The sequence below is a fragment of the Lissotriton vulgaris genome, chromosome 2_1 (genome assembly GCF_964263255.1).
Source record: "Lissotriton vulgaris chromosome 2_1, aLisVul1.2, whole genome shotgun sequence".
Taxonomy (NCBI): Eukaryota; Metazoa; Chordata; class Amphibia; order Caudata; family Salamandridae; genus Lissotriton; species Lissotriton vulgaris.
Genome location: NC_141687.1, coordinates 1,285,039,783 through 1,285,066,502, shown reverse-complemented (window position 1 = coordinate 1,285,066,502; position 26,720 = coordinate 1,285,039,783). Strand labels below are relative to the sequence as shown.

The 26,720-nt window shown below is 44.6% G+C and overlaps 1 protein-coding gene across 2 annotated transcripts in view; it reads left to right on the top strand.

The window, feature by feature from the left end:
- SIDT2 (SID1 transmembrane family member 2) overlaps positions 1-26,720 on the top strand; it is a 292,970-nt gene that overhangs the window by 140,627 nt on the left and 125,623 nt on the right. Inside the window, exons 11-13 of one of the 2 annotated variants that reach the window (XM_086957048.1) lie at positions 93-164; positions 3,274-3,348; positions 19,341-19,406. In XM_086957048.1, the coding sequence (XP_086813174.1) occupies positions 93-164; positions 3,274-3,348; positions 19,341-19,406 (213 nt within the window). The remainder of the gene's footprint in view (positions 1-92; positions 165-3,273; positions 3,349-19,340; positions 19,407-26,720) is intronic. The other variant, XM_086957049.1, reaches the window with a different exon arrangement.

Sequence of the window (26,720 nt, the reverse complement as noted above, 5' to 3'; positions counted from 1 at the left end):
AAAATGACAAAACCAAGTCCCCATGAATAACGGACAGCAATATGTCTGCACTTATCTTTATGCCATCTAATTAGTTCTGATCTACATTCCAGGGAAGCCGAAAGTATGTCCTGGCTCCTTCTGTGGAAGTCCTCAATATGAAGGTTACGGATACGGATCTTTGGGTATGTGTTTTCTGTTCTGTGGGGGTGATTAAAAAAAAAGGCATGTTGGGCATTGTTCTACTGTTCTGCTTATCTCTGTTTGCGTAAAATGTCACCTTGGTCGATGCTGATGGGTTGTAAAGGAAGGGCTGTCTTGGCCTGGGAGAATTCCTTGCTATATTATTCTTAACCTCTTTATTATAAGGATTGGGGGGCACTCTGATGGTTTACATTTCCTTCTTTGCGGGCACCTTCCTTTCAGGGTGTTGTTCCATTCAGAGATAAGACTGATGGAGGGTCTGGTTCTCATATACTTCGTAAGAGTTATTTTTCTGAAAGATCTGTCTGCTTTGGGTACAACATGAGTGGCTCTGTTAATCTTGGTTCTCAGTCTCGTGTATGTCCTCTACAGAGTCTCTCGCTCCTTTCTTTCTTTCTTTCTTTCTTTCTTTCTTTCTTTCTTTCTTTCTTTCTTTCTTTCTTTCTTTCTTTCTTTCTTTCTTTCTTTCTTTCTTTCTATTTCTTTCTCTCTATTTCTTTCTCTCTATTTCTTTCTCTTTTCTTTCTCTCTCTCTTTTCTTTCTCTTTCTCTCTCTTCTTTCCCTCCTCTCTCTTTCTCTTTCTTTCACATCTTTTGGTAAATCTGCCACTTTAGGGAAGGAGAACGATTCCTGTGGAATAGGGCCGAGCTTCATTCGGTCTTCAGTGACCTTCCTTCAGTAGACATTGTAGGAAGCTGGCTTTCTATATAGTCTATCAAAACGAGGTACAGTGCGTAGGGAGTCCTGGCAACCCTTATTGGCTAACAGAGGCACAAGTAGACCAAAATGCTCTCTTTTGTGGTAGTGTGGGAGAGCAGTGTAGGCTGATCAGTGGGTCGTCCTAAGCATTTGTTGTGCTCACAGAGCCTAATTTTCGAATTATGGATTTTTACAGGGAAGTAAAATGTTCACTTTAATGTGTCTTTAGGCAGTAATGCTTTCCTGTGGGGAAAACATGCATGTACTGCATATGGTTACTCGTATTTGGTTTCCGAGGATCCCCTTGACTTAAGGTGGTAGGTGGCCAAGGTCCAAAGAACCAACAGCAGTCAGTCTTTACTTGCCCTGGAACGTCTGGGTGCAGAGGTGGTGGACCGGTTGGTAGCTTTGTGAGTTGCATCAAAGGAGAGGGGCACCTAGAAACAGGCGACAGAGGGGGATTTGGTGACAAGTATGGGAGCTTCCTTATGGGTCGGGCAGGCTCTGTTCGTGAGGGCCCTAGGAGCAAGGAAGCACAGTTGTTTTTCGGAAACCGGGCTGGGGCGCTTGGGTGCACAGTGGTTAGGTTCGCTGGGCTTGTGCGTCACAGTAGCTCACAGTTGTCCATCTTTGCAGTTGATGGGACAAAAACAGGATAGCCGGGAGACTCTCGAAGCCTGTCTCTGCTGTGCTGATGTCCCTCAACCTCTGCTTGGTCTTGGGGTAGTTGGAGTCCGGACTGGACTCAAACAGGCTTCGGTTGCTGCAGGAGGGCCGTTACCCCAGGTTTTGGTGCTGTGCGTTTCCTGTTGGTCCTGGCATCTTCTCACTTGGTGGGGAGGTTTATCTGACCTTCTGGAGCACGGAGACCTCTCCCTGGGGGAGGGGGGCTGCTGCATCAGTAGAACCTGGGGCAGCAGAACGGTAGACCTGAAGTTGCTGTTTGGTGCCTGCAGACTACAATAGAGTAGCTCCTCTACTCCAAGAAAGATTGCTGGGGTTCTTGGTAGATGCACAGCGGCATGACAAGTAGCTTTATTGCGATAGTCGGTGCAGGCAGGGTTTGATGCCAAAAAGTCTGCAGCTGGTCCTCAGTTCACACTTTCTTTGTTCTTCTTTGTTCCCTTCTTGTGTCAATTGAATCAGAGTTCAATTTATGGGTGTTGAGGGGACTGTAAGGTAGGATTTAATGGGCTACTTACCTTTTGGGTCTCTACACCCCCTATATGACCATTTCCTGCGGGGAGTGGGCATAACTCTGACCCAGTGTATCTAATTTTACGAAAAACCAAGATAGTGGAATTCTATGTTTCGTGTTCACTTCAGATAGTCCACCTTAGAGGTGGAACTAGTCTGATAGTGAACACTCCTCCTGACTAAGTAATTTTCCCACCTGTCCTGATGCCAAATGGGCCCTGGGCAGGGGATGGCATTTCCACTGTTTGGGGAAAGCTGGGGTCACATATCAAAGGCGGCAGAGGCCTTTGAATTCTCCTGCCCTGATATGCTGATTACTAGTCACCTCCTCCAAGCAGGATGGCAACACCTCCGGCTGTAGCAGGCATTGGTTCTGACCTCAGAGTGTGGGCTCTCACCTGCAGAGGGTCAGAAACTGGTCTTTGGTGGCAGGCTGGTCTATCCCAGTTAGCCAGTGCACTAGAAGTTGGTAGGTTCTCAGGGCGCTCCTATAAGGTGCCCTCTAGGTGTGGGTCTTAATAAATCCACCACTGGTAGCCGTATGGGTTTATTATGACAAGGTGTTTGACACCAAATACCATAGGTTTCAGTGAAGGCATCATGTAGCTGGGGAACTCGTAATGTTCAGTGCCCAGTACATGTACTCAAGATGGCTCCCCTGTTCACTTGTACTATCTAGTAACTGGACTAGACTGCATATGGGCATATCTGCTCAAGCTGATATGCCCTCGAATATAATATAATGCACCCTGCCTTAAGGCTGAAGGCCTACTGTAGGGGTGACTTACGTATATTTCATGCAGTGTTCGTGGAAATGGCACACAGGTGTCATGTTGTGTTTTCACTTTTGTCTGCTTGAGTTTGGTGGTGGGTCCCTTAGGGTGGCACAATACATGCTGCAGCCCTTAGGGACCCTTTTTGGTACCCATGCTCTAGGTAACAGGGGCACCATGTACTATGGACTTACAGTGGTGCTAAAAGTCTTGCCAATTGTGGAACAATTGCACAGTTACTTGGTTTTAGGAAGATCACTGGCACTGGGGACCTGGTTTACAGGAAACCAGTACACTTCAGTCAAAGTGGTATCAAGTACCAGGCAACAAATGAGGGTAACCATGTCCAAAAGGGGCACTTTCCTACAGACCTTTACACCTTTCACTGCATTTTACTTTCTGTGCTACCCTATGTTTCAGATAACGGTTCCACTGCTAGCACTGAGGCGATTTCAGACAGCTTGGTGTCGTCTGAAGGTACTTACGGCTACACAGGTAAGCGCAAGCACTATGAGGGATCTTAAGTTATTGCCATCCCATTTGGTGCTCTAGTTAACACAAAAAATTCTAAATCTATATAAAATTACTGAAAATAATAAATATTCAAGTGACGTTATAGGTAGGTGTTGAAATGGATAAAAAAAATAACATTTAAAATATAAAAGAAACCCTGACATTCACAAGTTACTGTTTACTGAGCTAACCATCCGTAATGCTGTTGCCATGTACTGCTTATGACCTCACATATTACATCATGCATCACATGTTAAATGGCATGGATGCCATCACTGATGACATCCTAAATGTAAATGAAAAACAGAGAGCCCATTTGTTTCAAAAGGACTAACCCTCCTAAAGGAAAGACAACTATAGGTTTTCTTGTAAAACCCTCACCCACCAGGGTTATTCCTTGGTAGCATGCTTCATAATAGGGTCCATCCTGTTCTGCTGCGGAACGAGGTGTGCTATGACCTACGAGACACTCGTATGTCCTATGAAAAAGGAAATGGAAAACGATAGGAGTGGAAAGCTTTTATGGAGAGTGAGATTAAACGTACCTGCTCAGTAGGTCAAGCACGGTTTATTCTGTTCTCTGGTCTACATAGTTAAAAACAAGGGGGAATTGAAAGGAAATGCTTAAATGTGCCTGTTTTTCTAAAAGGTCAACATATTGCAAGCCGCACCCTAGAGGCTTTTCATCAGGACCAAGGTAAACTAACTTCGTGATAACATTACGGTTATGCTAATCGCATGCACACTGCATGCCAGCCACTAATATTTTAGTTTGTACTGCACCTACTTTATAATTACTGCCTGTGGCAAAAGTAAAAGAAGCAAGCTGGCCCACTGGGTGCAAGTTGTAAGAAAAGAGCAGTTCCAGTGGAGTTCTAGTCCCTGAATACCGGCATCTTGTGGGCGTTGAATGAGGATGGGGTGGGTGACTGTGTCAGTGGTGCTGGATCGATCTAGAAGGGTGAGGGCAGTGGTGTCTCCTCTGTCCATGACCAGTCAGATGTTCACAATGGCGAGGAGGGTAGCTTCAGAAGCCAGATCGAGTGGTGTTGAGGAGGTTGCTGCGATTGAGGTGGGCAGCTAGATGTTTGGTCATGTTCGTAATTTTCGTCGGTAAGGGTAGCAGTGAGATTGGCAGTTAGATGGGCCGGTAGTTGACTAGTGAAGGTTTCTTAAGGAGCGGGAGAACGGTTTCATTTTCCAGACATCTGGGAAGGTTGTTGTGTTGATGGAGTTGTTTATGTGGTCACAGGTGATGTCCATTTTCACATGGTTGGTGATAGACAATTGGCCGCAGGTTTAGCATGTTGAAATGCTTAAAACCTTGTACGACACTGTCCCAATGCCCGACTCTTGTGATCAGTGATGTCCTTTACCATGTCATGAGGCAGTATGTGATATTATTAGCATCGCATGGTGGGGGTGCAAGTTAAAATGAGCTCAGTAAATTAATAACTTGTAAATATCAGTGTTTTTTTCCTAGTATTTAAACAGAGTTGTATTCGCATTTCACCACCTAACTATATTGTGTTGCAGTTTTTATTCATTTGAAAAATGTCTAATTTAGATACTCTTACTATTGCGTGACTTGGCCGCAGACGACATGCATTGATATCCGTTTGTAAATGCAGAAAGAAATGTGCATTTTTATTTATGTGAACAGGCCTTTTCCACGTGCATGTGTTCCTCTGTTTTCATATCCATTTTTAGAAAATCATTAAAAATACAGCTTTAACTATGGACTCTATGCTTATTGCATAAAAAAATGTTTTAATTTGTGTTCCTCTTGAGGAAGCTATGTTCAGGATGTACCTGTCTTTGTAACTTTCAAGGTACTTTGTTTCAGTCATTCTTTTGGACCATTAATTAGTTGCACTGTCAGCTGTATTTCTATATTAAATAAACATCATGTAATTTCCTTCATTTACTATGAACCCTCATTCGTTAGTATGCAGTAAAGTAGGTATTCCCAGATACGTCTTATTGAATGTATCTTGTATATTAGAAACTTCATTGGCTTACTAGAATGATAATTAAAACCAATAAAATATGGCATCTTTGGGAGATGTGCCCGACTTTTCCCTCACTTTCTATCTGTGCTGACTTTGTGCTAGTCTGTCATTTGAGTTATTCTAAGACTTATGCTTTACTTGCTTAGAGAACAGATTCTATGGCAATCCTCGTCCTCAACTATATTTGGTTCTGAATGCTTACTTGGTTTGGGGAGAGAACTTCTGTTGATCCTCATTCATTATTTCGATTTACTATTGAGAGATTTATTGCTAATTCCCTGACTGACTACCTTTTGCTTTCTGTAATAATCTTAAAACCTTTATTGTTTTGTAGCTTTAATGTAATAGACTTCAAAATGAGTCACAAATGGTTCCTCCAATGCAGAACAGAGCAGTATGTAATATGCCTTCATCCCCAGTCCTATAACGGCCTATGCAGAATAATATGTTAGGATTTCAATCAAATTTCAAATTTATTCAAAAACCTTCACCAATTAAAGGCAATTTTCCACCATTAAATTTGCAACTATACTGGGTGGCCCTTCAGGGCCGAGTCGAGCTCAATAATGATGCCAGAAGAGGGTTGGAGAATTCCAAGTTTGGTGCAGTCCTAGAGGTAGACCAAAATGGCCCTTTTGTAGTAGGAAAGGTTAATGGCCATCCAACCCTTTTTGGGGAAAGAAGTCCAAACTGTAGGCTTTTCGAATAAATAAGTGACAAAGATTTGTCAGAAAATGCTTCAGTTAAAATTGGTTCAAGTATTAATAATCCGGAGTTCTTAATTAGTAAGACTGGCCTAATTAATTTGTTCAGTTGTGATCTTTTTGCAATTTAAATTGCATAATTTGCTGCACCTGAAAGTGCAACCAGCAGGAGAACACTCACTAACAAAGGAAGGAGTACTAGGGCCCTGCGCCGCAGGAGGGAGAAACGCACAAAAGAGTAAATGAAACTAGCATGTGCTGACCAAAGAGGAGCAAGCAAATAAGAATGACAATTAAGCCAACCAGTGATAAGAAGCAGGCGTTCTATAAGCCTCCTTTGGAGTACTAGAATGTCTTATAAGTGACCGCGCATGTGCTGTCTCAAGTGAGCCCTAATAAGAAGAAAGCAAATAAGAATGACAATAAAGTAAACTTAGCAGTGAGCATTGGACGTACTTTAAGCCCACTGTAGGTTTCGGTATGGTCCACAGGTGGTCTTTTGCTTACAGTTCGCTAAAAGCTAACCACTTTTGTGAGTTTCATCATTTTTTTCCAAAACAACAAGTCACTGTTTTGCAAAGAGAATTGAAGTTTTATATAGAGGTATGGAATGATAATGTGTAGGATGGCCGGTCGTTGTATGATTTGGTATGGAATAGCCTCTCCTTTTATGGTATGTTGCGGCCTGTGTTGTACCTGGCCCTTTTTGCAGGGTTATTCTCAAACATTTTTCTTTCTTCCTCCTATTTTTCTGACCTTTTTGTTGTCTTTGGGACTCTAGGCACTCTACCACTACTAATCAGTGCTAAAGTGCACGTGCTCTCTTTTAAAACATGTTATGATTGGCTTCCACCTGTTTGGCATATTTAATTTACATGGAAGTCCCTTGTCCAGTGGTATCCAGAGTCTGTAAATTAAATGCTACTAGTGGGCTTGCAGTGCTGATTGCGCCATCCACAGAAGTAGACTTTCTAACCTATCACAGGCCTTCCACTGCAGAGTATGCGTGCACAGTTACCAGCCACACTAACATGGCATTTAAAACAACTTGCCAAATCTTAATCTCCCCTTTTACTACATATAGGTTACCCCAAAGGTAGGCCATAGGTAGCCCTACGGCCAGTGTGCTGTGTAAGTAAAAGGTAGAGCATGTGCCTCTGTTTTGTGGCATGTCCTGGTAGTGACAAACAGCCAATTTTGCTTTTCACTACTGTGAGGGCTACTCCTCTCATAGACTAGCATTGAGAATTCCCTTATATGTGTTTAACTGATAATTCCTGATCTGAAAGGCGCAGCGGTGCCATGTTTAGAATGGCAAAGAGAAGTTTCTGCTTACTGATGTGTTTGGATTTTACTTTACTATTTTGGAAATGCCACTTTCAGAAAGTTCTACAAAAGAGGGTGGTGATGGATGGAGCATCTGAACCAATCAAACACTCACACCCAGTCAAGAGATCTGGGTTTAATCCATCACCGTTCTTTAGCCCACTCTGCCACCCCAGTTCAGACATGGCCATATGAAAATCAATCTGACCCTGTGCCTCATGGGAACAGTCCAGCCCGAACTGCCAAGCCATGCCTTCCCTGGACTGGAAACAAGCTTCCTAGGACCGGTTTCTGGCATTCCAGCCGTCTTCAGCCAGGCTTGCTTGAATCCAGTGGCAAAGTGAGCAAGGGACTCACGTCTGAGCATACCCTGCCAACTTATGGTGAACAAAGCGGTACAAAAGAGGGTGGTGATGGACGGAGCATCTGAACCAATCAAACACTCACACCCAGTCAACAGATCTGGGTTTAATCCATCACAGTTCTTTAGCCCACTCTGCCACCCCAGTTCAGACATGGCCATATGCAAATCAGTCTGACCCTGTGCCTCATGGGAACAGTCCAGCCCAAACTGCCAAGCCATGTCTTCCCTGGACCGGAAACAAGCATCTTCGGACCTGTTTCTGGCTAATCAGCCGTCATCTTCAAGGCTAGCTTGAATCCAGTGGCAGAGTGAGCAAGGGACCCACGTCTGGGAATACCCTGCCAACTTAGGGCGAACAAAGCGATGTGGACGTAGCGTTTGAGCAAATCAAACACTCACCCCCAGTCAATTGATCTGGGTTTAATCCATCATCATTCTTTAGCTCACTCCGCCACCCCAGTTCAGACATGGCCACATGCAAATCATTGTAATTTAATATGAGTGGTGGCGAAGTAATGGCATTTTATTTTCTTGATAAGACCATGATTAAGAATTCACATGGATTTGGATTTTCTTCTTTTTTTTAAGGGGGTGTTTTCCCATCCCTCACTCCCCTTCTCAACTTGGCCATGGCATTTCACCATTTACAGCGGCAATGCTGTTTAATTAGGTGCTGCAGCGCAGCCAGAGAAATTTCCATCTAAAAGAATGACATGGTGTAAAGTCCACATACCACTTGATACAATGGATATTTCAGCTATGATTAGATTAAGAGTCTGTAGTTCTAATGATATCGTTGATAGAAATTTTGCTGTGACAAGACCCCATATTCAGAGTCTTTTATTAAGTTTGAAAACAAAACTACTTATTTTAACATTACAAGTATTTGGGTAGTATCTTATTATTTAGCCTTGGTATTCAGGTATACCATGTGAATAAGTTGAATTAAATGATTGATAGAAGATTGAGATGTGGAAGTTGTCCGGCTATTTATGATGTGTTTGGTGTGTTGATTACCTCTGTTGTTGTGGCATTGAATGATAAGATTAGAAATTAGTCTGCTTTGGTAGAATCTTTGGCTACTAATACTGCAGGTGCATTAACTGAAATTAATATCTGACAGAGACATCTAGCCGCAGATTCCTTACTTTAGAATATCTCAGGTGTCAGGCTGGATCTGGAAGACTATTGGTCAGGCAATACCCTTGCACCCCAGTAGGTGGCACCGTCGGTTTGGCATGGTGCCATCCGTGTGGAAAGTGACATATGTGTTACCTATATAGACACCACCTCTGCGCGTTGATATCAGTTCTTTTCTTTTCATGCCAGCTAGCACAAATTCTTAGAGAGCTACCCTCTGTCACTTTTTGGCAGGCTTTTTTCGATGTTTTGTCGCTTATTGCATCGCCTTCCATTGCGTCATAACGCTGACTGGTCCACACTTAATTTGTCTCTGGTGCCTTGAGCGTCACGACGAGGCAAAGTCTTGCTCAAAGTGCCGGACCATGGCTCCCAAGGCTTTGTGGGAGTGGTCCCTAAAGCTGTTTATGGCCTAGCGTTCGACTCCACACTGTTCTCCCCGAAGGTCTCGTGCCAGGACCAGTCAATTGGAAGGTCCGGGCACTGCTCCGAAGGTCCATGCAGTCATCAGTCAGGTAAGTGGCATTAGAAACACAAGAAGTCAAAGCACACTTTCACTTCTCCCCGTCCTTCTGCCGATGGGATGGAGGAGTCACGATGCTCTAGTCCTTGCTCTGCAGAACCTGTGCCTGGATCAGCTCTCCATTTCCCTGCCTTTCCAGGAACCAGAGTGACTCCCACCTAGCTTAAAGTATTCTATGACACCATGGGCCTCATATTTGGGCAACCTGACCCACCCAGCTCGCCTGCGGTCCCAGAGGCTCAGAGGGGGCTCCATATGGTTCCAAGCAGGCAACTCCGACCCTGCTGCTAATACCTCCAAATGGATATGTTGGTGGATCCAGACTGGCACCAGTCGTGTCCCTGCGACCTTCACTAGCACCCCCACGCGGCGACAGCCCCATTCTTATCCCCGATGACCCAGAGCCAGATCGCTGCCTATCAACGACAATTTAAGCGCTGAGGGCATCCTGGGGTCCTAGGTCAGTTCCTCAGCCTTAATTTTAGTGGCTAGGAATGTAGGAAGATTGGGAAGGGTCGCTGGAGCATTTACAAGACCAGCCTGAATACGAAATGGACTGGTATGAGGAATTGGGTGAGGCCAGTGGACTGGATCCCTCCCCATATTTTGGTGTGCTTTCTCCCCTAATGTGGCTATGGAGGAGGGAGCTTCATATGGTATGGTGGTGAGACAGTCAGCCAAGGTCCTGGACCTTCAGCTCCATTTGGTGGAAGTCAAAGCAAGCATCTTGACAGAGGTCCTGCAGCTGGGTGTCTCCTCCTCGGAGCCTCTCTTATCTTTGAACGAGGCCTTGACTGATGTCTTTCTGGGAACCTGTCTAAGCCCAGGACAGGGGCTCCTGTGAATCGGACAATCGTCTGGCACTATCGCCCTGCACCAGACAACCCAAAATTCCTCATCAACCACCCTACCCCTGAGAGCTTGGTGGTCCAGTCCTCTAACTCACTTGGTGCGTTCCCTTACGCACCACCAGACAGGGAATCCAAGAAGCTGGATAGTTGGGGCAAGATTTTATCTTCCACCAGCCTTGCATTGCAGTCAGTGAACACTGCATGCCTATTGGGGTGTTATGCCCATTCCTTGTGGGAAACTGTTGCACAAGTGCTGCCACAGGTCCAGGAGGAGGCCAGGGCCATTCTCCCCTAAGCTGTATTATACAGGAGAGATGCAGCAAGGTTCACCATTCGTTGTAGGCTTGACACCACCGACTCATTAGACAGTACAGTGTCCTCGATGGTGGCTGTTTGTCGACATGCATGGCTGAGAACTTCTGGCTTTTCTGTGGATGTCCAGGCTCTCCTTATTAACATGCTGTTTTATGGCACCTGTCTCTTTGGAGACCAGGCAGACATGGCCCCGGAGCACTTTAAGAACTGGCTGGCTATGGCCAAGTCCTTGGGCCTTACGTGATCACCCATACCCTGTCTGCTTTTCGCCACTTTCGTGGCCAAGGAAGGGGCTTTCAGCCATGCCAGTCTTAACACCACACAAGTTCAACAAACTCTTCACGGCCGTGGGCGCAGCTCCTTTCGACCCCACGGGTCAGGCAGCCAGAGCTTGTCAGCCCACTCCTCCCCCTGCAGCTTCTAACCCTTCCTAGTCCAACCCTTCAAGATCATGAGCGATCGTTGGTGGCAGAACATCACATTGGACAAGTGGGTTCATCAGATTGTCCAGGTCTCCCTCCAGGTCTCTGACATACGACTGGCTGACAGTGGATTACCTGAACTTACTTCAGGAGGAAGTTAGGACACTTTTTGCCAATGGAACCATAGATAAGGTTCCAGCGCTGATAGTAGGCTGTGGTTGCTATTCTCGCTACTTTCTGGTCTCGGAAAAGAACCAGGACCTTCATCTTATTCTAAATCTGCAAGCCCTCAACTACTTCCTTCCAAAAGGAAAAGTGCCAAATGCTCACTTAGGCTCAGGTCTTGTCTGCCCTAGACCCCGGAGACTGGATGGTAGTGTTGGGCTTGCAGGATGTCTATTTTCACATTCCTATACTGCCTGGCCATCCGTGCTACCTGCGGTCCAAGGTAGGCCACGAGCACTTTCAGTTCACAGTGCTCCCCTTTGGCCTTACCACGCCCCTTGGGTGTTAACCAAGGTGATCGCGGTGGTCGCAGTTCATCTGCGCAGATGAGGGGTGCCAGTCTTCCTCCTATCTCGACGACTGTCTGTTGACGGTCAGCTCGCCTTACACTGTTCTCTCCTATATCCAGGTTAAGGCGAATCTCTTGCTTTCGCTGGGGTTCACTATCAACATGCCAAAGTCACTCTCGGATGCTCCCTTTCATCTGAGATGTTTTGGACTCAGTGCAGTTTCGGGCCTATCATCCCGAGCGGCCAGTCCAGGATATTCTGGGTATAATACTAATGTTTCAGCCTCTAGCCTGGGTTTTGGTGAGACTGACTGAAGTTCCAGTGCTAGCATCAGGGGAATCTCTCCAACATGGTCCAGGTCTCAAACGGTACTGCACAGGATCTGCACTGGTGGCTGACCAACCACGATTGGGTCAGTGGCAGACCCCTCTCCCTTCCGCAACCAGGTCACACAGGTGCGACAGATGCGTCCCTCTTGGGATGGGGCGACCATCTGGGAGAGGTAAAGATCAGAAAAAGTTGGTCTCTGGCGAAGTCCAGACTCCACATCAACTTGCTAGAGCTCCAAGCGATTCGCTTGGCATTGAAAGCTTTTCTCCTTTCCATCAATGGAAATCTGCTTCAGGTGTTCACGGAGAGCACCACTGCCATGTGGTAATGCAACAGACAGGGCGTGGGGTGGGGCCGTGGACCCTTTGTCATGAAGCTGTTCGACTCTGGATGTGGGTGGAAAATCAGACCATATCGCTGGTGATTCAACACCTGGCAGGTTCCCTGAACGCCAGGGCAGGCAAACTCCGCTATTGAGGCCTAGCGAATCACGAATAGTGTCTCCTTCCAGAGGTGGCTCAAGGTCTCTTTCAGGAGTGGGGAGAACCTTGGTTAGATCTGTTCACCTCTGCAGAGGAAGCACAATGTCAACAGTTTTGCGCGCTCGAGTTTTCAAGGATGCAATTTGTGGCAATTGGAGCTCACGCCTTCTATACGCCTTTCTTCCTGCACCACTGCTGCCCGGAGTGCTCAAGAAGATCATGAGCGACCAAGCCCAAGTTATTCTTGTGGACCCAGGCCAGGCACGGAGAGTCTGGTATCCCAAGCTTCTCCGATTGAGCATTGATCCTCTAGTCAGGCAGACCCTTCTGGAGAATTTTCTGTTGCAGCAAGAGGAAAGGGTACTCCACCCGAACCTGTGAACTCTCTGCCTTCTTGCATGGAAAGTCATGAAGAGTAACTGATGTCAGCAGGCCAAGGTGGCGCCTATATAGTTGGCACAGACATCGCTTCTAGGACAGACGATGTCACACAGAGCCGACAAACCCCATCTACCAGCACGGGTATTGCTTCTCGAGCAAATGTCTTCTGGATCCAGCATGGGATAGTCTAAGGAAAGGACTCTGCAGTGTCTACCAGATAAGGCGTTACCGAAGGACAGTACCTTGTCTGATGAAATGCTCGCCATGCATGCAAACATGATACCGACTAGGCTTTCCTTACGTATGCTTTTGGCAAAGGTGATTTGTGTCATGTAATTAAGGTCTAGCAGTGCTGTATGTTTGTGCCAGAAAATAGTGTGAGCAATAAATTGTATGTTGATAATAAAGGGAAGTTCATTCTTTGGGAGAAACTGGCGTGTGGGAAACAGCTGGTGAAAGGTTTAGTGAAATTGGTAAAGGACTTTGTAAGATGGATGAATGGGTTAGTGAGGTTGGTGGCGGTTTACTAAACATAATAAGTATACTAATTATATTAATATTCATAATGGTCATCGTGTTAATATTTAAGCTCTTGTGAGTTATTTGCTTTAGGGAGGTTTGAAATGTGATTAGGAAAAGAAAAAGAAAATAACCAGACGAAGAAAGGAGATCGAATTTGATTAAATTAAATCCAGAGTGTACGATGATTTGAGGGCGTTGCAGAAGAAGACATCAAAGGAACGAACCATGAATAATAAAGTGCTGTAGTATAGTCCAGTGTAGTCTGATAATTAAAAAAAATATCAGAAGTTGGAATGTTAGATTGTTTTTATTAATTGAAAATTAATTTAAACAATGCTTAATTCAGATAAGTTTGTCAGCATGACTAGGCTGCAACCATCTTGCATTGATATCCATTGATATTAAACTTATGTGAAGTTTGTGAAGCCTTTTTCCATGTGCATGTGTTTCTCTGTGTTCTTTTCCATTTTCATAAAATCATTTAGAATACAGCTTCAGCTATTATCGCTCTGCTTATGAATAACCAATATTGTTTGATGTTATAATCTTGTTACTTCTACCATCTATATATTTACCATGTTACCTTGATTAATTCTGTTGAATTGTGGGGAATTTTTTCACATATTTACTTTTTCTTCAATCATGGCATTTTTTGTTGGGTGCAGTCCAATTGTTCATGCATGGATCATGCAATGGGCTTATTTACTCTTCATATTGGAACTTGAGTTTAATGCACAGATTGGGATTGTTTTGGTGTTTGGCTTTATACTTATTTATTTTTCCCAGCCTCAAAAAAGCTCCATGCCAGTCCGTCATAGGGGGTGAAACACTTGTTGGCTGCAATTCCTTTGCACTTTGGTCTACCAAAATCATTTTGATCAATAAATTGTATATTGCCCTGCTAAGACTTGTGCTACATTCATATTGGCTATCCATTATGATAGAGGAGTGTACTTTAAAATGTCTTTACTTGCTCTGTTCCCCAACCTAACTTCAGTTCTCTTCTCGTGGGGCTGGAATTTCTCAGTTCTGAACATCTAGTTCCAAGCGAAACATCCCATTATAAAAGGACGGACACCTCTGGAATGTTCAACCCCTTACACATATTACATTAATTCTGGTTGGACTGCCTGTCGATCTTGGTGCATTACTTTGATTTACTATCAAGGGATTTATTTCTGATTCCTTAACTAACTACTTTTTGCCTTCTGTAATGATCTTCATTACGAATATACCTTTTTGGTTTTGACTTTCAATCTTGTCTTGGGAAGATTTTCTAAATTGACTTTGGACAATATATCTTATGAAGTCTGACAGTCCCAACCCTACACATCAACCAATTATTTTAATCAGAGCATCACCAAACGTCACTTTAAGCGTAGTTTTTTTGTGATTTTCTGAGGTTTCGTAATGTAAGCTAAGACCTTATTACCATACCTAACTATAATGTTATGTTTTTTAATTGGATTTTTGGATTTTTTTAATCATAAACTCACTTGAACACATCTTCTGAATTAGTAGTCTGATGTGAAACTCCATAGAATCTGTAAGGCACCTGCAACCACTTTACACAATAGCCAACTACCTATTTTTAGAATGGTTTAAACTCATAACTTTGCAACACTTTCAGAGCCCACTTTGAAAGTAACAGCCAAGGTGAACTAAAATCTATTTAGTAACTTTAATGGTGCTTGACTGGAAAAGTTAAATGATGCTGGTTATAAAAAAAACTCTTGTTGCACCCATTACAGATCTTTGTTTATTATTGTTATGGAGAAATGCATTCCCATTTCAGGCACACTCAATTCGGCAGTCACACATGAAACTGACTTTGGCACATAATCTACATAGCTTGTATAGTGGGTTGCAGATACCAAGATTGGGTGGGTGAAACAGGGTAAGTTAGTCACAGATGATAGATAATACTCCAGTATACACATAAGTGGCCACCACTATTGAAGTGGTGACAGTTATTAAAAGGTGAGTAAGGGTTCACCTTCTTACCCGGGTCCAATGATTATGCCTATTCTACTCCACGGACCTTTGGTGGCCCCAACCGATAATGTAGTTGGTCCGATAGGCTGAAAAATCGCCTTGAGTGAGTATTGTGGGTTGGTGCCCCATCCCCTCCCTCCAAGTATTCCTTGTATCCGTCTCCCGCCAATCAGGTACTTGCGTCTGGGTGTGGGAGAGGACCAAGATCTTTCTCTCTGGCTAGGACATGTAAGGTGGTTGTCGTTTCTTGGAGTGAGGGTCAGGCAAATGAGGAGAAAAAAAAAGTGTTCACCTTCTTCATTCATGGCTCTGGAGGAAATCGAGGAGGTGGGTCCTTTTGAACCACGTTCTTTCAGGAGAGGATCGCTTCCTACGGTTCATGTAAGGTGGACCAGACTCCTCATTGGGTCTGAAGACACCACTTTTCATTGGTTGGCGATACCAGCTTCTCATTGGCGGGGGACACTCTGCTGCTCAGTACTGAGGAAGCCTTTGCTCCTTATTAGCAGGAAGGGGCCTCTGCTCTTGAATGATGGGTGGGACTCTGCTCCCCATTGCTAGGAGGTCCTGTCAAGCACAGGTCACACTGGCATATAGCAAGTATCTTAATGAAATATAGTGTACAGAAAAGAGGGAAGCTCTAGTCGGAGAGAAATGAAAGCTCTTTTTGTTTGCAATTTGTTAGACCTGTCTGGCCTTTTGCGTAGCCCCTCCTAATAATTATTTATTTTGTCCCCTTTTTGCCCCTCATACCCTTTTTATCTTTTTGTGTCCACTACATTTTTATGGTGTTGTCCTGGGGGATAGATGCTCTTTTTGCCTCAGTTTTTACCTCAGGCCTAGGAGCCTGGTCTGACTAAAATCCACCTAGATCTACAAAATGGAGGACAACAACTGCCATTCTGGTGGCTGGACCCATAGGGTAATAAAGAGACTTTCCAGAACCTTCTGGACTTTGCTGGACCTTCAGAGGGAGACCTATATAAGGCAGGATGCAAGGCAGCCATTTTGTGTTGTCCAGTAATTGCTAGAGAGTGGATCTGGTGAGGAGAGAGGCGACATTGAGGAGAGAACAGTGCTTGTCCAGGAGTGAAACTGACCTGTGGGCGGACTGAACTTCTGCGCTGACCTGTATCCGCCCACGTTGACCAAACCCTACCAGGGATCCCACTCCTAAAAGCCTCAAACGACCTCTCTAGAGGATACTGAAGTCTCTGAGGTTATTGAATGGGGACGCGCTTGTGAGGAGAAGCCTAACCCTGAAGAACGCTTTCAGCAACTGCAGCACTGAGAGTCTGCCCTGAAGTATTCAAGAAGCTAGCGCTATCCTTTTCTGAATCTCACCTTGTCCGGGAACCGGCCTGCCATCTGGAAGCTCCGCGTGGGGTAAAGGGACTGTCTAGCTCCGTTTTCCCCGACGAGCTGGTGAAGTGTCCGCGGAAGTGAGCCGCGTTAGAGGAGGCGGATCGAGTGAGGCGGGACCCCGGCGTGAGGAGCAGCGAGGCGGGAGCAGCCAGGCGAAAGCGTCGGAGGAGGTGCGGCCGCGACGTCTTTGCGCATGCCCAGCAGTCGAAGAAGGATCGCCAGGGGAAGTATCCCCGCATCGACAGCTGCGCAGTCTGAAAAGGGGCCGGCGTCTGAGGAGAGTGACGGGCGGTGAGACCGGGCCATCGAGTACCCCGAGGCAAGAGCTTCCATACCCAAGACTGTGGCGGCAGGTAACCGGAGGGTCGACAAGCGCCTTCCGATCCCGGAAATCGGCGCCTTAACTTTTACCTGCAGCAGGGTCAAGTAAGCCGGGGCTGCCGTTCTGGAGGGAGGTGGGACCCGTCACGGGTAGCGTGACGGAACCCACAAGAAGTACCGAAAGCCCTCCTCAGGTAGCAGACTAACCCCCGAGTGGGAACAGTGAGGAGAACCCCTTGCCTAGATATCTGGGTGACTTTCCACCTGAATTAAGTTACGTCCTGGTGAATATCTAGCCGGCTTTGGAGGGAGAGAAGGGCCGATCTGGGGATAGAGAAAGAGGGCAGGGCTACAACTGTCCTAGAAATCCAGCGCTCTATCTCCAGGGGGGGCATAACTTAAAGAGAGTCTTAAGGTTAGGTTGGAGTAACCTAGAATTAGAAGGATAGGAGGGTAACTACCAATCCTCCCCTTCTTTTAGGTTGTGTAAGGGAGCAAGTTCATGTTAACCCTGGAGCTGGAATTGGGAGCTGAACTGCCTTATATGAAAATATCTCTGAGACTGTAATGATCAAAATTCAGCCTTTCTGATCTTGTAAAGGTGCTTGTTAATTACAGAAATTCATACTAGAGCTAGTGTGTGTGGAAAAATCTTTTTAAACCACAGAAGCTGAACCCTATGTGATTGCTAATGTTTTGACCAAGAAAGGAAAGGTAATAATGACTTGCGAGAATATTTGATGTATTGAAACCTGTTAATAAGTCATCAGAACAACAAAGTATTATTTTTATAAAACAGCTCGTATTTTTCCACAAAGATTGGTGTAGTGTCACTTTTGAGCGGAATTGCATTAAGTTACTGCTGGGTGGTGTGCAAACTTTACACTTGTGTTTCTGGAGTCTGATCGTCTTACCCTAGGCCAGGCTACCCTAGGTGGCTTAGCAACTCTAGGTCCAACACAATTCCACTATCTTCAGTGGGTGCATGTCTTTATTTCTGATCCATCGCTACTTTCAAGAGTGTGCTCGCCTGATGTTACTTCCACAGTTCTGCAGACCCCGACTGTCTGCCTATCTGCAGATGTTTAGTGTGCGAAGGCAGCATCTGGACTATTCCTCCTCCCAGACTTCTCAAACCCATATTGCTTAACTGATCTTCGTTGGAGACAATGCAATGCACACACCTTAATATTTTGAACAATGATCAATTGCATAATGTTAAACATGTAATTTGATACTATCGTAACAATCTGCAGGAACATGGAGTTGTATCAAAATGCTTCAGTAGCAGTACATAATGATATGCATTTCATTCCTTACAATCATAACAATGAGCAAGAACTTTGAGTTGCGTTACAGTGTAACAACAGTGTTTCCACTAGAAAACTAGATTGGCACCATCTCATCCTTCTCCCACACATCCCATCGTAGGCCGCTTTGAGACCGGCTTTTCCAACAGGATGCACTGTTACCCTTACATGGGACTGACTTTACCTCAACCAAGAAGTACTCCGTGAGACATAGCACTACTTCCAACTGTGTTGAGAAAGCTGTATCCTTGCCCTCCTCAGGAGACTAAGCATGCATTGGCTGTGCCTTCTGAAAATTGCACAGAGGATTCTAAAGATTAAAAGAAGCATTTTGACGTAACTCCTAAAGTTCTTGCTGATTATGATTGCTTTACATGGCATGGTTAACGTTATGTCCCCTATCTTCTGTTAAAATGTTAGTGTGAGCATTTTATTGTTTCAAAATATTCTGTAATCTGTGAGTTAAGCAGCTCTACCCAGAGTACTTGTAATGCAACTGCACTCCACAAACAATTTTGCTTGCCATACAAGTGACTAGATAGGGTTTTGGGCCAACATTATCCAGTAATTCTCAGATCATGCCCTGCGGCCCAGCCTGCTTGTCACATTGTGTACTGAGGCTCATTGCACTTTACGTAGTTCCCTGCCGCCCATCTAAAACCCACAGAGTGCACTACACCCTAGCATTCACCTCTCACCTTTACCTACAGCCCATACTGCAAATTGAATCATGCCCTGCAATGCTTCTGTTCTTGTGCTACAGTACAGCTGCCACACCTGCCTTACTCTTCTGTTTCACTACAGCATAGCTGGAGGTATTTTAGCCTCGAAGATAAGTAGTCTGTGGTTAACGCACATCACAACTCTCTTGTAGATACTTGGGCACCTTCTAAGAAAGAGGTCCTTTCTTCTTTTCTTCATACAATCGTTTTGTCTTCAGCTTTACATTTTGTACACTATCTGTGCAATGCTGTATTTTTGTTTTTGTTTGTTTTTAGAAGCCGCACTGAACTTTTAGTATGGGCTGTGAGGTCAAAACAAATCCCATAAAACCTAAATATATTGGAGCGTAAATAACTGTTTATTTCCTTTAAAGGCCTGGACCGGTTCAAGCGACGACTCCCCAGCACCAAACAGTGGAGACCAGTCTATATTTATATGGGTACACATGGGCAAAATTGAGACTCTGGGAAAACCTGTTTCATGAGAAAGACTTACAAGCTGACCGCAGGCAGAACCAAACAGGAGTTGTGAGAGGGATGCAGGCATTTCCCTACTTCATAGCATAGAATACTTCACTAATTGGAAAGGCAGCACGCTTCTAAGGCTTCCTTACGTGGGTTGAGCCTTATAAACTCTATGGCCTCATTCTTATAAGCACGTTGGATCTCAGAAAGTAGCATGATAACACAGCTCAGCCTTATGTGTGCATTGCAGCGGGCTCAGTCCTTTTGGGAGCACAGCTCAGCTTTGCATGTACTGTGCAACGCCATTAGCCCAGTCGGCAGTACAGCTGACCCTTCTCTGCACCACACTGCACCTTTTCTTGTGTTGCAGCACAGCTTAAAGAGGGATGTATTGTACTGCACTCTTAGCCCTTAATTCAGCACAGCTATACTTGTATACATGGCATGGGCCTGAATTTCCTTAACTGTCTTTGCAGCTCATCTCAGCCTAGCTTGTCCTGTCCGGCAGTCTTGTGATATCAGTTTTCTCTGCTGGGCGCCTTACAGCACAATTTTTTGTGATAGTCCCTCATGCTGCATTGTCCATGCAGCAAGCTAGATCTCTATGGTAATGCTGAGATTGCCTGATGAAGGTAATGTGAAGCTTCCCGGGTAATGTTAGACGGGTGGGTAGAGAATAGGGCCCTTGTCTGCTCCAGCTCCTTGTCTCGGTTCTCTGCCAGTATGGTAGACAGAGACTTGTTCTTGTGAATTGGGGCTCAACACAACAGGTTGGTGTAAATGAGGTAGAATTACTTGCAAGTCAGGCACACCTAAAATGCTTTGATTTTACCTCAGTGCTACTGAGCAATTTAGAGCTGATCCTGTCATGTAGCTTCTCTCCTTAATCTCTAATGGTCCTGAAAAAGCACCAGGCCTGTGTGGAAATCTCTGGATTTTCCTATTAGTCAATTCTAGAGGATTCCCTTGCTACAACTAGGGTAAATATTAAAATCCTTTTTAATCCCTGATATCTTTTGCCACTCAAGTCAGGCTCTGCTTACGGTCTAGCTCAACATTCCTAATATTGTCAGATTACCCCCACTCCCCTTTAATGCTGTAAACTGCCACTAATTTGGCAAATTCAAATTGCCTTTTGTTTTCTGGGAGAACAGAACACAACCCTCTGTACTATCAAGGGCTCTTATGTTTGCCGTTAAACATCATAAGTATGTATTCCTGGGACATTCTTTAAGATTGTGAGTTCACCACAGAGAATAATTTAAGGTTATCATTTAAAATTTTCAGGTTCGAGATACGGCCATTCAAGACCAATCTTTATGCTACAGAGCTCAGTGTTGCAAAGTTTACCAGGCAGTTCTTTGAAATAAGAATCTGTGCAGATTGGAAAATGTAGGTTTTTAGTTTGAAACTGAGCTCAGCATGGAAAAAAAGATTAATTCTGTTGATTATTACCAAGCTTTTTATTGAGAAGACTTCCATATGGTTCTTTGAAGGTGCTCTGCATTAAGAAGTGTTTATGTTGTTTGGCATAACAAACCCAGAACAGAGGCTCGGTCCAGACTCTACTTTAAGATACCAATCTCTGCTTTCAGAATCATTCCAGGTTAGTCTTTGAGATACTGAGTTCTGCATTCTTCAAAATGCTGAGCTTTTCATTGAGAGATAGCTAATCCTATTTAAGATACTGAACTTGCATTGAGATGTATTCCATCGTATTTTTTCAATTGCCAAACCCTGTGATGTGTTACTGGCCGCTCTTGTCAGTCCACTTTACAAATGAAACCACTAGTTAGAGATTTACCTCAGACTGTTACATGGTGGTAAGCTTTAGCGTTGCTTAGTTGCGTGTCCATGTCTTTCCTAAATATAACTTACATTGTCTGTAGGAGACTGTAGGTGGTGTTAATCCCTCACATATTTGCTACCTTTTGTGCAGAACCCTAGTTGTGTTAGCATTGGATAAGATATTTTCAGTCTGTCAGAAGCCAGGTATCCTGGACTCCCACAATGAGTGGTCCGTGTTCTGTTCTCTCCTGCAAACATAAAAAAAAATCCTAAGGGTTTAGTACTTGAAACATTGGAAATAAACCAATTGTGTTGATTGTCACTTCTAATCTGTGCACATCACTTGCAGGCTGTTCACTCCACCAGGCCTCAGTGTGCACTTCTTGATCATTGCCTGCCACTTGTGATTAATGAAAGGCACTTGTGACAAGTACATGATAATTTTCCTCTGTTTGTTACTTGGAATCTTTTTGTTTATCAGGCATTCTGATCGATACGTGTACCTTGCAATCAGTGTACGAGGCTTGTGATGCCGTCCGTCCCCCACCCCAGCATGGATTGGAAGGTTGGGAGGATAATCGATGGTGTGATCATTAACCCTAATCAATCAACTATTCATTAGAGTCTGCACGTATTGCCTGCATTCCCATGGTCACATGAACGAATGAATGAATAAAAGAAAACGTACTTTTATAGGGCACTGCCGTTCCAATGAGTATCCTGGCGCTCTGCACCTCCAATTAGCTGTCCAGTAGCAGCGGAATGTTAAATCTGATTAAATAGTCACATTTTCAGCTTCTTTCTAAACTGAGCCGTGTCAAGGATCGTGTGGTTCTCAATGTGCATTTCTGCTTCATTGCTATTCAACAGGTATCTAAGACCTCCAAAGCTTTCTTTCTGGAGCAGTAGATTACAGTGCCACTCCTTTGCTAATGGTTTCACCCAAAAAAAAGATAGAGGATTAAAAAAAACTGCACTACATCGTCCAAAACTTGCATACAAACACACAAAAGGTATGCCAACGAATTCCTTTCAAATCTCATCCCTCAAGGTATTTCCACGCTAGGAACACAGGCTCCAAAGATTATGAATAGAAAGGCCTCCCTCACATTTTCGTGCCATGCTTCATCATTGGTCAGTCTGCACCACTGTGATAGGATACTGCTACCACGGTGGTCCCAACTGTAGGAGAGTAGGATCTGCTTCCTATGGTTACCCCCACTTTTTGCTCTGTTTCACTGGTTTATCGACTTTAGTCCGACGGTAGCCCTGCTAATCAGGACCACAGCCTAGCTGTTCTCTCTCTAAATTGGTTACCTGTACATTAGGTACACTCCAGATTGGTTACTGGGTTACCCTTGTGAGTCCCTAGTATATGGTACCTTAGGTACCAAGGGCATAGGTACCCCAGAGGCCTACCAGGGGCTGAAGCATGTATTATGCCACCCTTGGGAAGCCTTCCAAAATGGCTCCACAGGTCTGCACTTGCAGCCTGGGTAAAGTGGTGTAAGTACCCCTTACTTAGATATAGTATACCTATATCTACCTACATATATAGACACACATAAACCTATAAGTCACTCCTATGGCAGGCCTTGACAATCCTGAAGGCAGAGTGCTTGGTTTTGTGTGAGAGGGTGCCCTAGCATGAGCTGAGCCCCTCTGCAGCTTTCGGAATCCCTTCCTTATTGCTGTTCTATGATATAGGCTTGGGTGCTGGTCGTGCACTGCCTCTAATTTTGATAATTGATTTTAACTCGTTCCCGTGCTCTCGAGAATCACTCCCCGCCTGGAGTGTATACAATAACTGGTAGGTTGCAGTCCTATGATTCATAGATCTGTCTCCCAAGGCACTGGTTAAATGCTGAACTCTTTCAGCTTAAATTGATGAGCATTCTGGCTCAATCCAAAAATTGATAATGCATAGTTCTTTTTATTTAATTTCTTTAGACTTGATCATGTTGTAATCACATATAATCAAATAATTGTTTGTTTGATTCCTTCTCTTATACATCAGATTGTAATTTATTTTTCCAATGCATTTCGGCGTTAATTCGCCTTCATCAGGGAAACATTCTAAAAGAAAAGTTAACATAACATTTTTTACCACTTAATCACAAGCGGTGCCCTTGGTTCAAGTCATCACATCAATTACTGTGCAATGTTACAACTCTTTACTCCATTTTATGAATCTGCCCACCTATATACAATGTCATCAGAAATCATATACATTGCTACTACAAAATGCTATTATATTGTTGTTTCATGTTAACATCTCGTGTCATTATTTAATCAGGGTGTGTCACTTTACTGTGTACTTCATCTCGTGCTTGTATTGCGTGTGCTTCTGACGCCGCTGGTTTGTGGCTGTTCATGTGCTAAACGCTGACTATGTGAGTGGTTCCTCAACCGTTATTAGTTAATGTGTGGAACTCTCGCTGTTTTTTTACAAATGTCGTGCATCTATTTGCGCTGGCCGAAACCGCTGCTAGTGTATTTGAATACCTTACTCTCTGTTGCATGAGGTTATTTGCCCTATCTAACTTCCTACGCTTCGTGATGTTGACCGCGCTTACCTCCGAGTATCTTCCTCTCCTTCCTGTTTCTCTCTTACAGCATTTCAAGCGAATGCCGTACTCTCGCGGTTTTAGATCAAAACGGAATTGCGCGCATGCGTCGCAGCTTGTGTGTGAAATCGGGTGTTTTTTTACAATGGAAACTTTATTGACCTGACTGTGCGCTATGTTAACACTGTGTAGCAATCTGACCCCCGCTTCGCTACCATGATAAAATTATCCATATGACTCTTCATGCATGTGACAATGCTATCTGTCGATTACTGTTGTCGTTCTATAAATAACATGTGAATTCAACCCTATCATTAAGTACAAATGGTTTAAGGGAATTTAAATGATAAATCCAATGATTTTCTCTTTTTAGTAAATTCTTTTTGTTGTCAGTTCGTTCTTTTTTCATCACTTCTTCCAACACACATGCCCGTAATTGGCTGATGTGGTGTTTTGCCTCCTGGAAATGTACTGCCACCGTGGATTTCATTGCCCCCGTTCTAATGTTGCTCTTGTGTTCGTTCATTCGAACCTTTAATTTTCTTTCTGTATGTCCCACATATATTGATCCGCATGGGCACTTTAAAATATATATGATGTTCGTGGTATCGCATGTGGCATTGACTTTCAAATGTATGTTGTGTCCTTTCATTGGGTGTGTAATAACATTACCTCTCATTATATTGTGGCAGTTATTGCAATTTGAACATGGGGTGGTTCCTCGATAAGTGGATTTGGTAATGTTATCCGTTGGTTGTTTCAGAAGTTCTCCCAAATTTCTGGCTCGTGTGTGTGCAAATAACGGTTCACTGACATAACTTCCTTTAAAATCCTGTTCTAGTCTTAATTCTGATACAGAAATCTTGGATCTTTGACATTCCAATCGACTGGAAGACGGAAGAAATCTCCTTTGGGGTCAAGGAGTGACTCCCCTGTTCAAACAGGCACCAAAGAAGCACCTTGCCAGTCTGCATTTTCAAGGCTCCGGATGGATCCCGAAGAATCTGCGACACAGGACACGGACTTCCAGACATCTCCGAGGCTGACACGAGTCCCCAGCAAAGCTGAGACCTGTAACTATCACGAGAGACATGGGACCGGAACTCCTGGACATCCTGCACATTTGCTAGTGCATCGACTTCCCGAGCTTTCCTGAAGTTGTGCATTGGGCTACTTGTAGTCCAAGCCCTGAGCACCTTTTGCCTCGAAGATTGTGGGCCTATACTCCACGAGTGTTCCGTGGGCCCGCTTTCACCATTTCTGCTCAAGGCGCCTTCGCGATCCCTAGTCCGTCGACTGGTGGGTCCCCAAGAAGGACAATCCTTTGTTTCTCGGGCTTTCCTGGTAGCGCCAGACGTGCTGACTCCCCTCCAAAGGGTGAGTCCCTCAGACCTTATTGGTCTGCATCGAAGCCAATCTTGTCATCTTGCATAGGTTGCTGTTGCCAAGGCTTGTTGGGTCCAATCCGGATACCGACGCTGCAGGACTCGACATCTGACGTGGGACAGCTCGAATCCAGCTCCTGGTCCTCGTCGACGCCTCCTGGACCTCGTGGCTGAAGAGTCAATCTTCACCTACTTCTCTTGAAAGCCCCTGACATCGGCTGGCACCTTATTGTCGCCATCCTGGTCACTGGCTAGTGACCCAGACTCTGTTCCCTCTGCTTTCAGGTTCTTCAGATCTCCGATCCTCCCTTGGATCCATCCGGACACTCTTCACCTGGACGCCTGCAGCACTTCTTTGCAGCTCTCCTTTGGAATCGACGAAAAAACCCGACACAAAAAGACACCTATGCACCCGGCTTCTCTGGGTGAGGTAACACTAGTACTTCGGTGCTCCCGTGGGTCTTGACTCTCGAAGTGTCCAGTACTGAAAGGCTTTTACCATAGTCCACTCCTAAGTGTTCTTAAACTTTAAAACTGTAAATTAAACATTCTCCATAAAAGTCAATGGTGATTTGCGGCTGTGTTTAGACACTGCACACGTCCCCTGTGGATCTCCTGCGTCCCTACCTTGGGAGGTTCCTGGTTACCTCAGCGGTTCTACAGGCTCTAGGCCTGGTCTCTGTGTTGAGAGCGGTACTTATACCCCCTAGGGCAAAACGTATACTGTGGTATTTACTGTGTGCTATTTAGGTTCTTGTATTGTACTTTTGCCTCTAGCCTCATAAAGAGACTAGAGGGGTTGTTTTTAGAATAAATACATATATTTTATATATATACCTGGTGTGGTCATTCAAGAGATTATAGACAGGTAAAACAAGCTGCTTTACTTTCCTTCGAGACTTAGCCTGAAGGCTGCTCTCCACAGCTACCACTAGGATAGCTTTCTATAAAGGTTGTCTAAACCTACCATCAATAAGGGTCGTTTGGACTGGTGCAAGGTGCCCCACTAGAATAATGGACATCATATGCCAGGTCAACTTCTCACACTAACCTTACTGAATGGAAGAATACGATCCTGTCAATAAGTTTGAGACAGTGTTGGCACTGTCCTTACACGGTGGGAGGGACTGGCCGATGATGAAGCTTGCCACGAAAATGTGTGTGAGGCCTTTCTGTCTATAATCTTTGGAGCCTGTGTTCCTACAGCTGGAATTCCCTTTGGGGTGAGGTTCGAAAGAAATGTAGCTGCCTTACCTTTTGTGTGTTTTTACTACTGTGCTAATAACAGACCTAGATGCAGGCTGTGAAGCTGTTACATAGGTGGAGAGTTATTTGGACCAGAGTGTAACCAGTCACATGCCTTAAGCTTGGTGACTTTTTGAATGCACCTGCCCTAAAGATATCTGTTGGTCTGTGTGTGTCTTGTAGGTGGATTCCTCATATGGCGCCATCTGCAACTCTGTTCGGCCAAGTCCCTAACGGAATCTAATGTATTGATGGTGATGCCCCTGGCTGATCTGTATTTTGTTAAGACAGAAACTTGATGGGG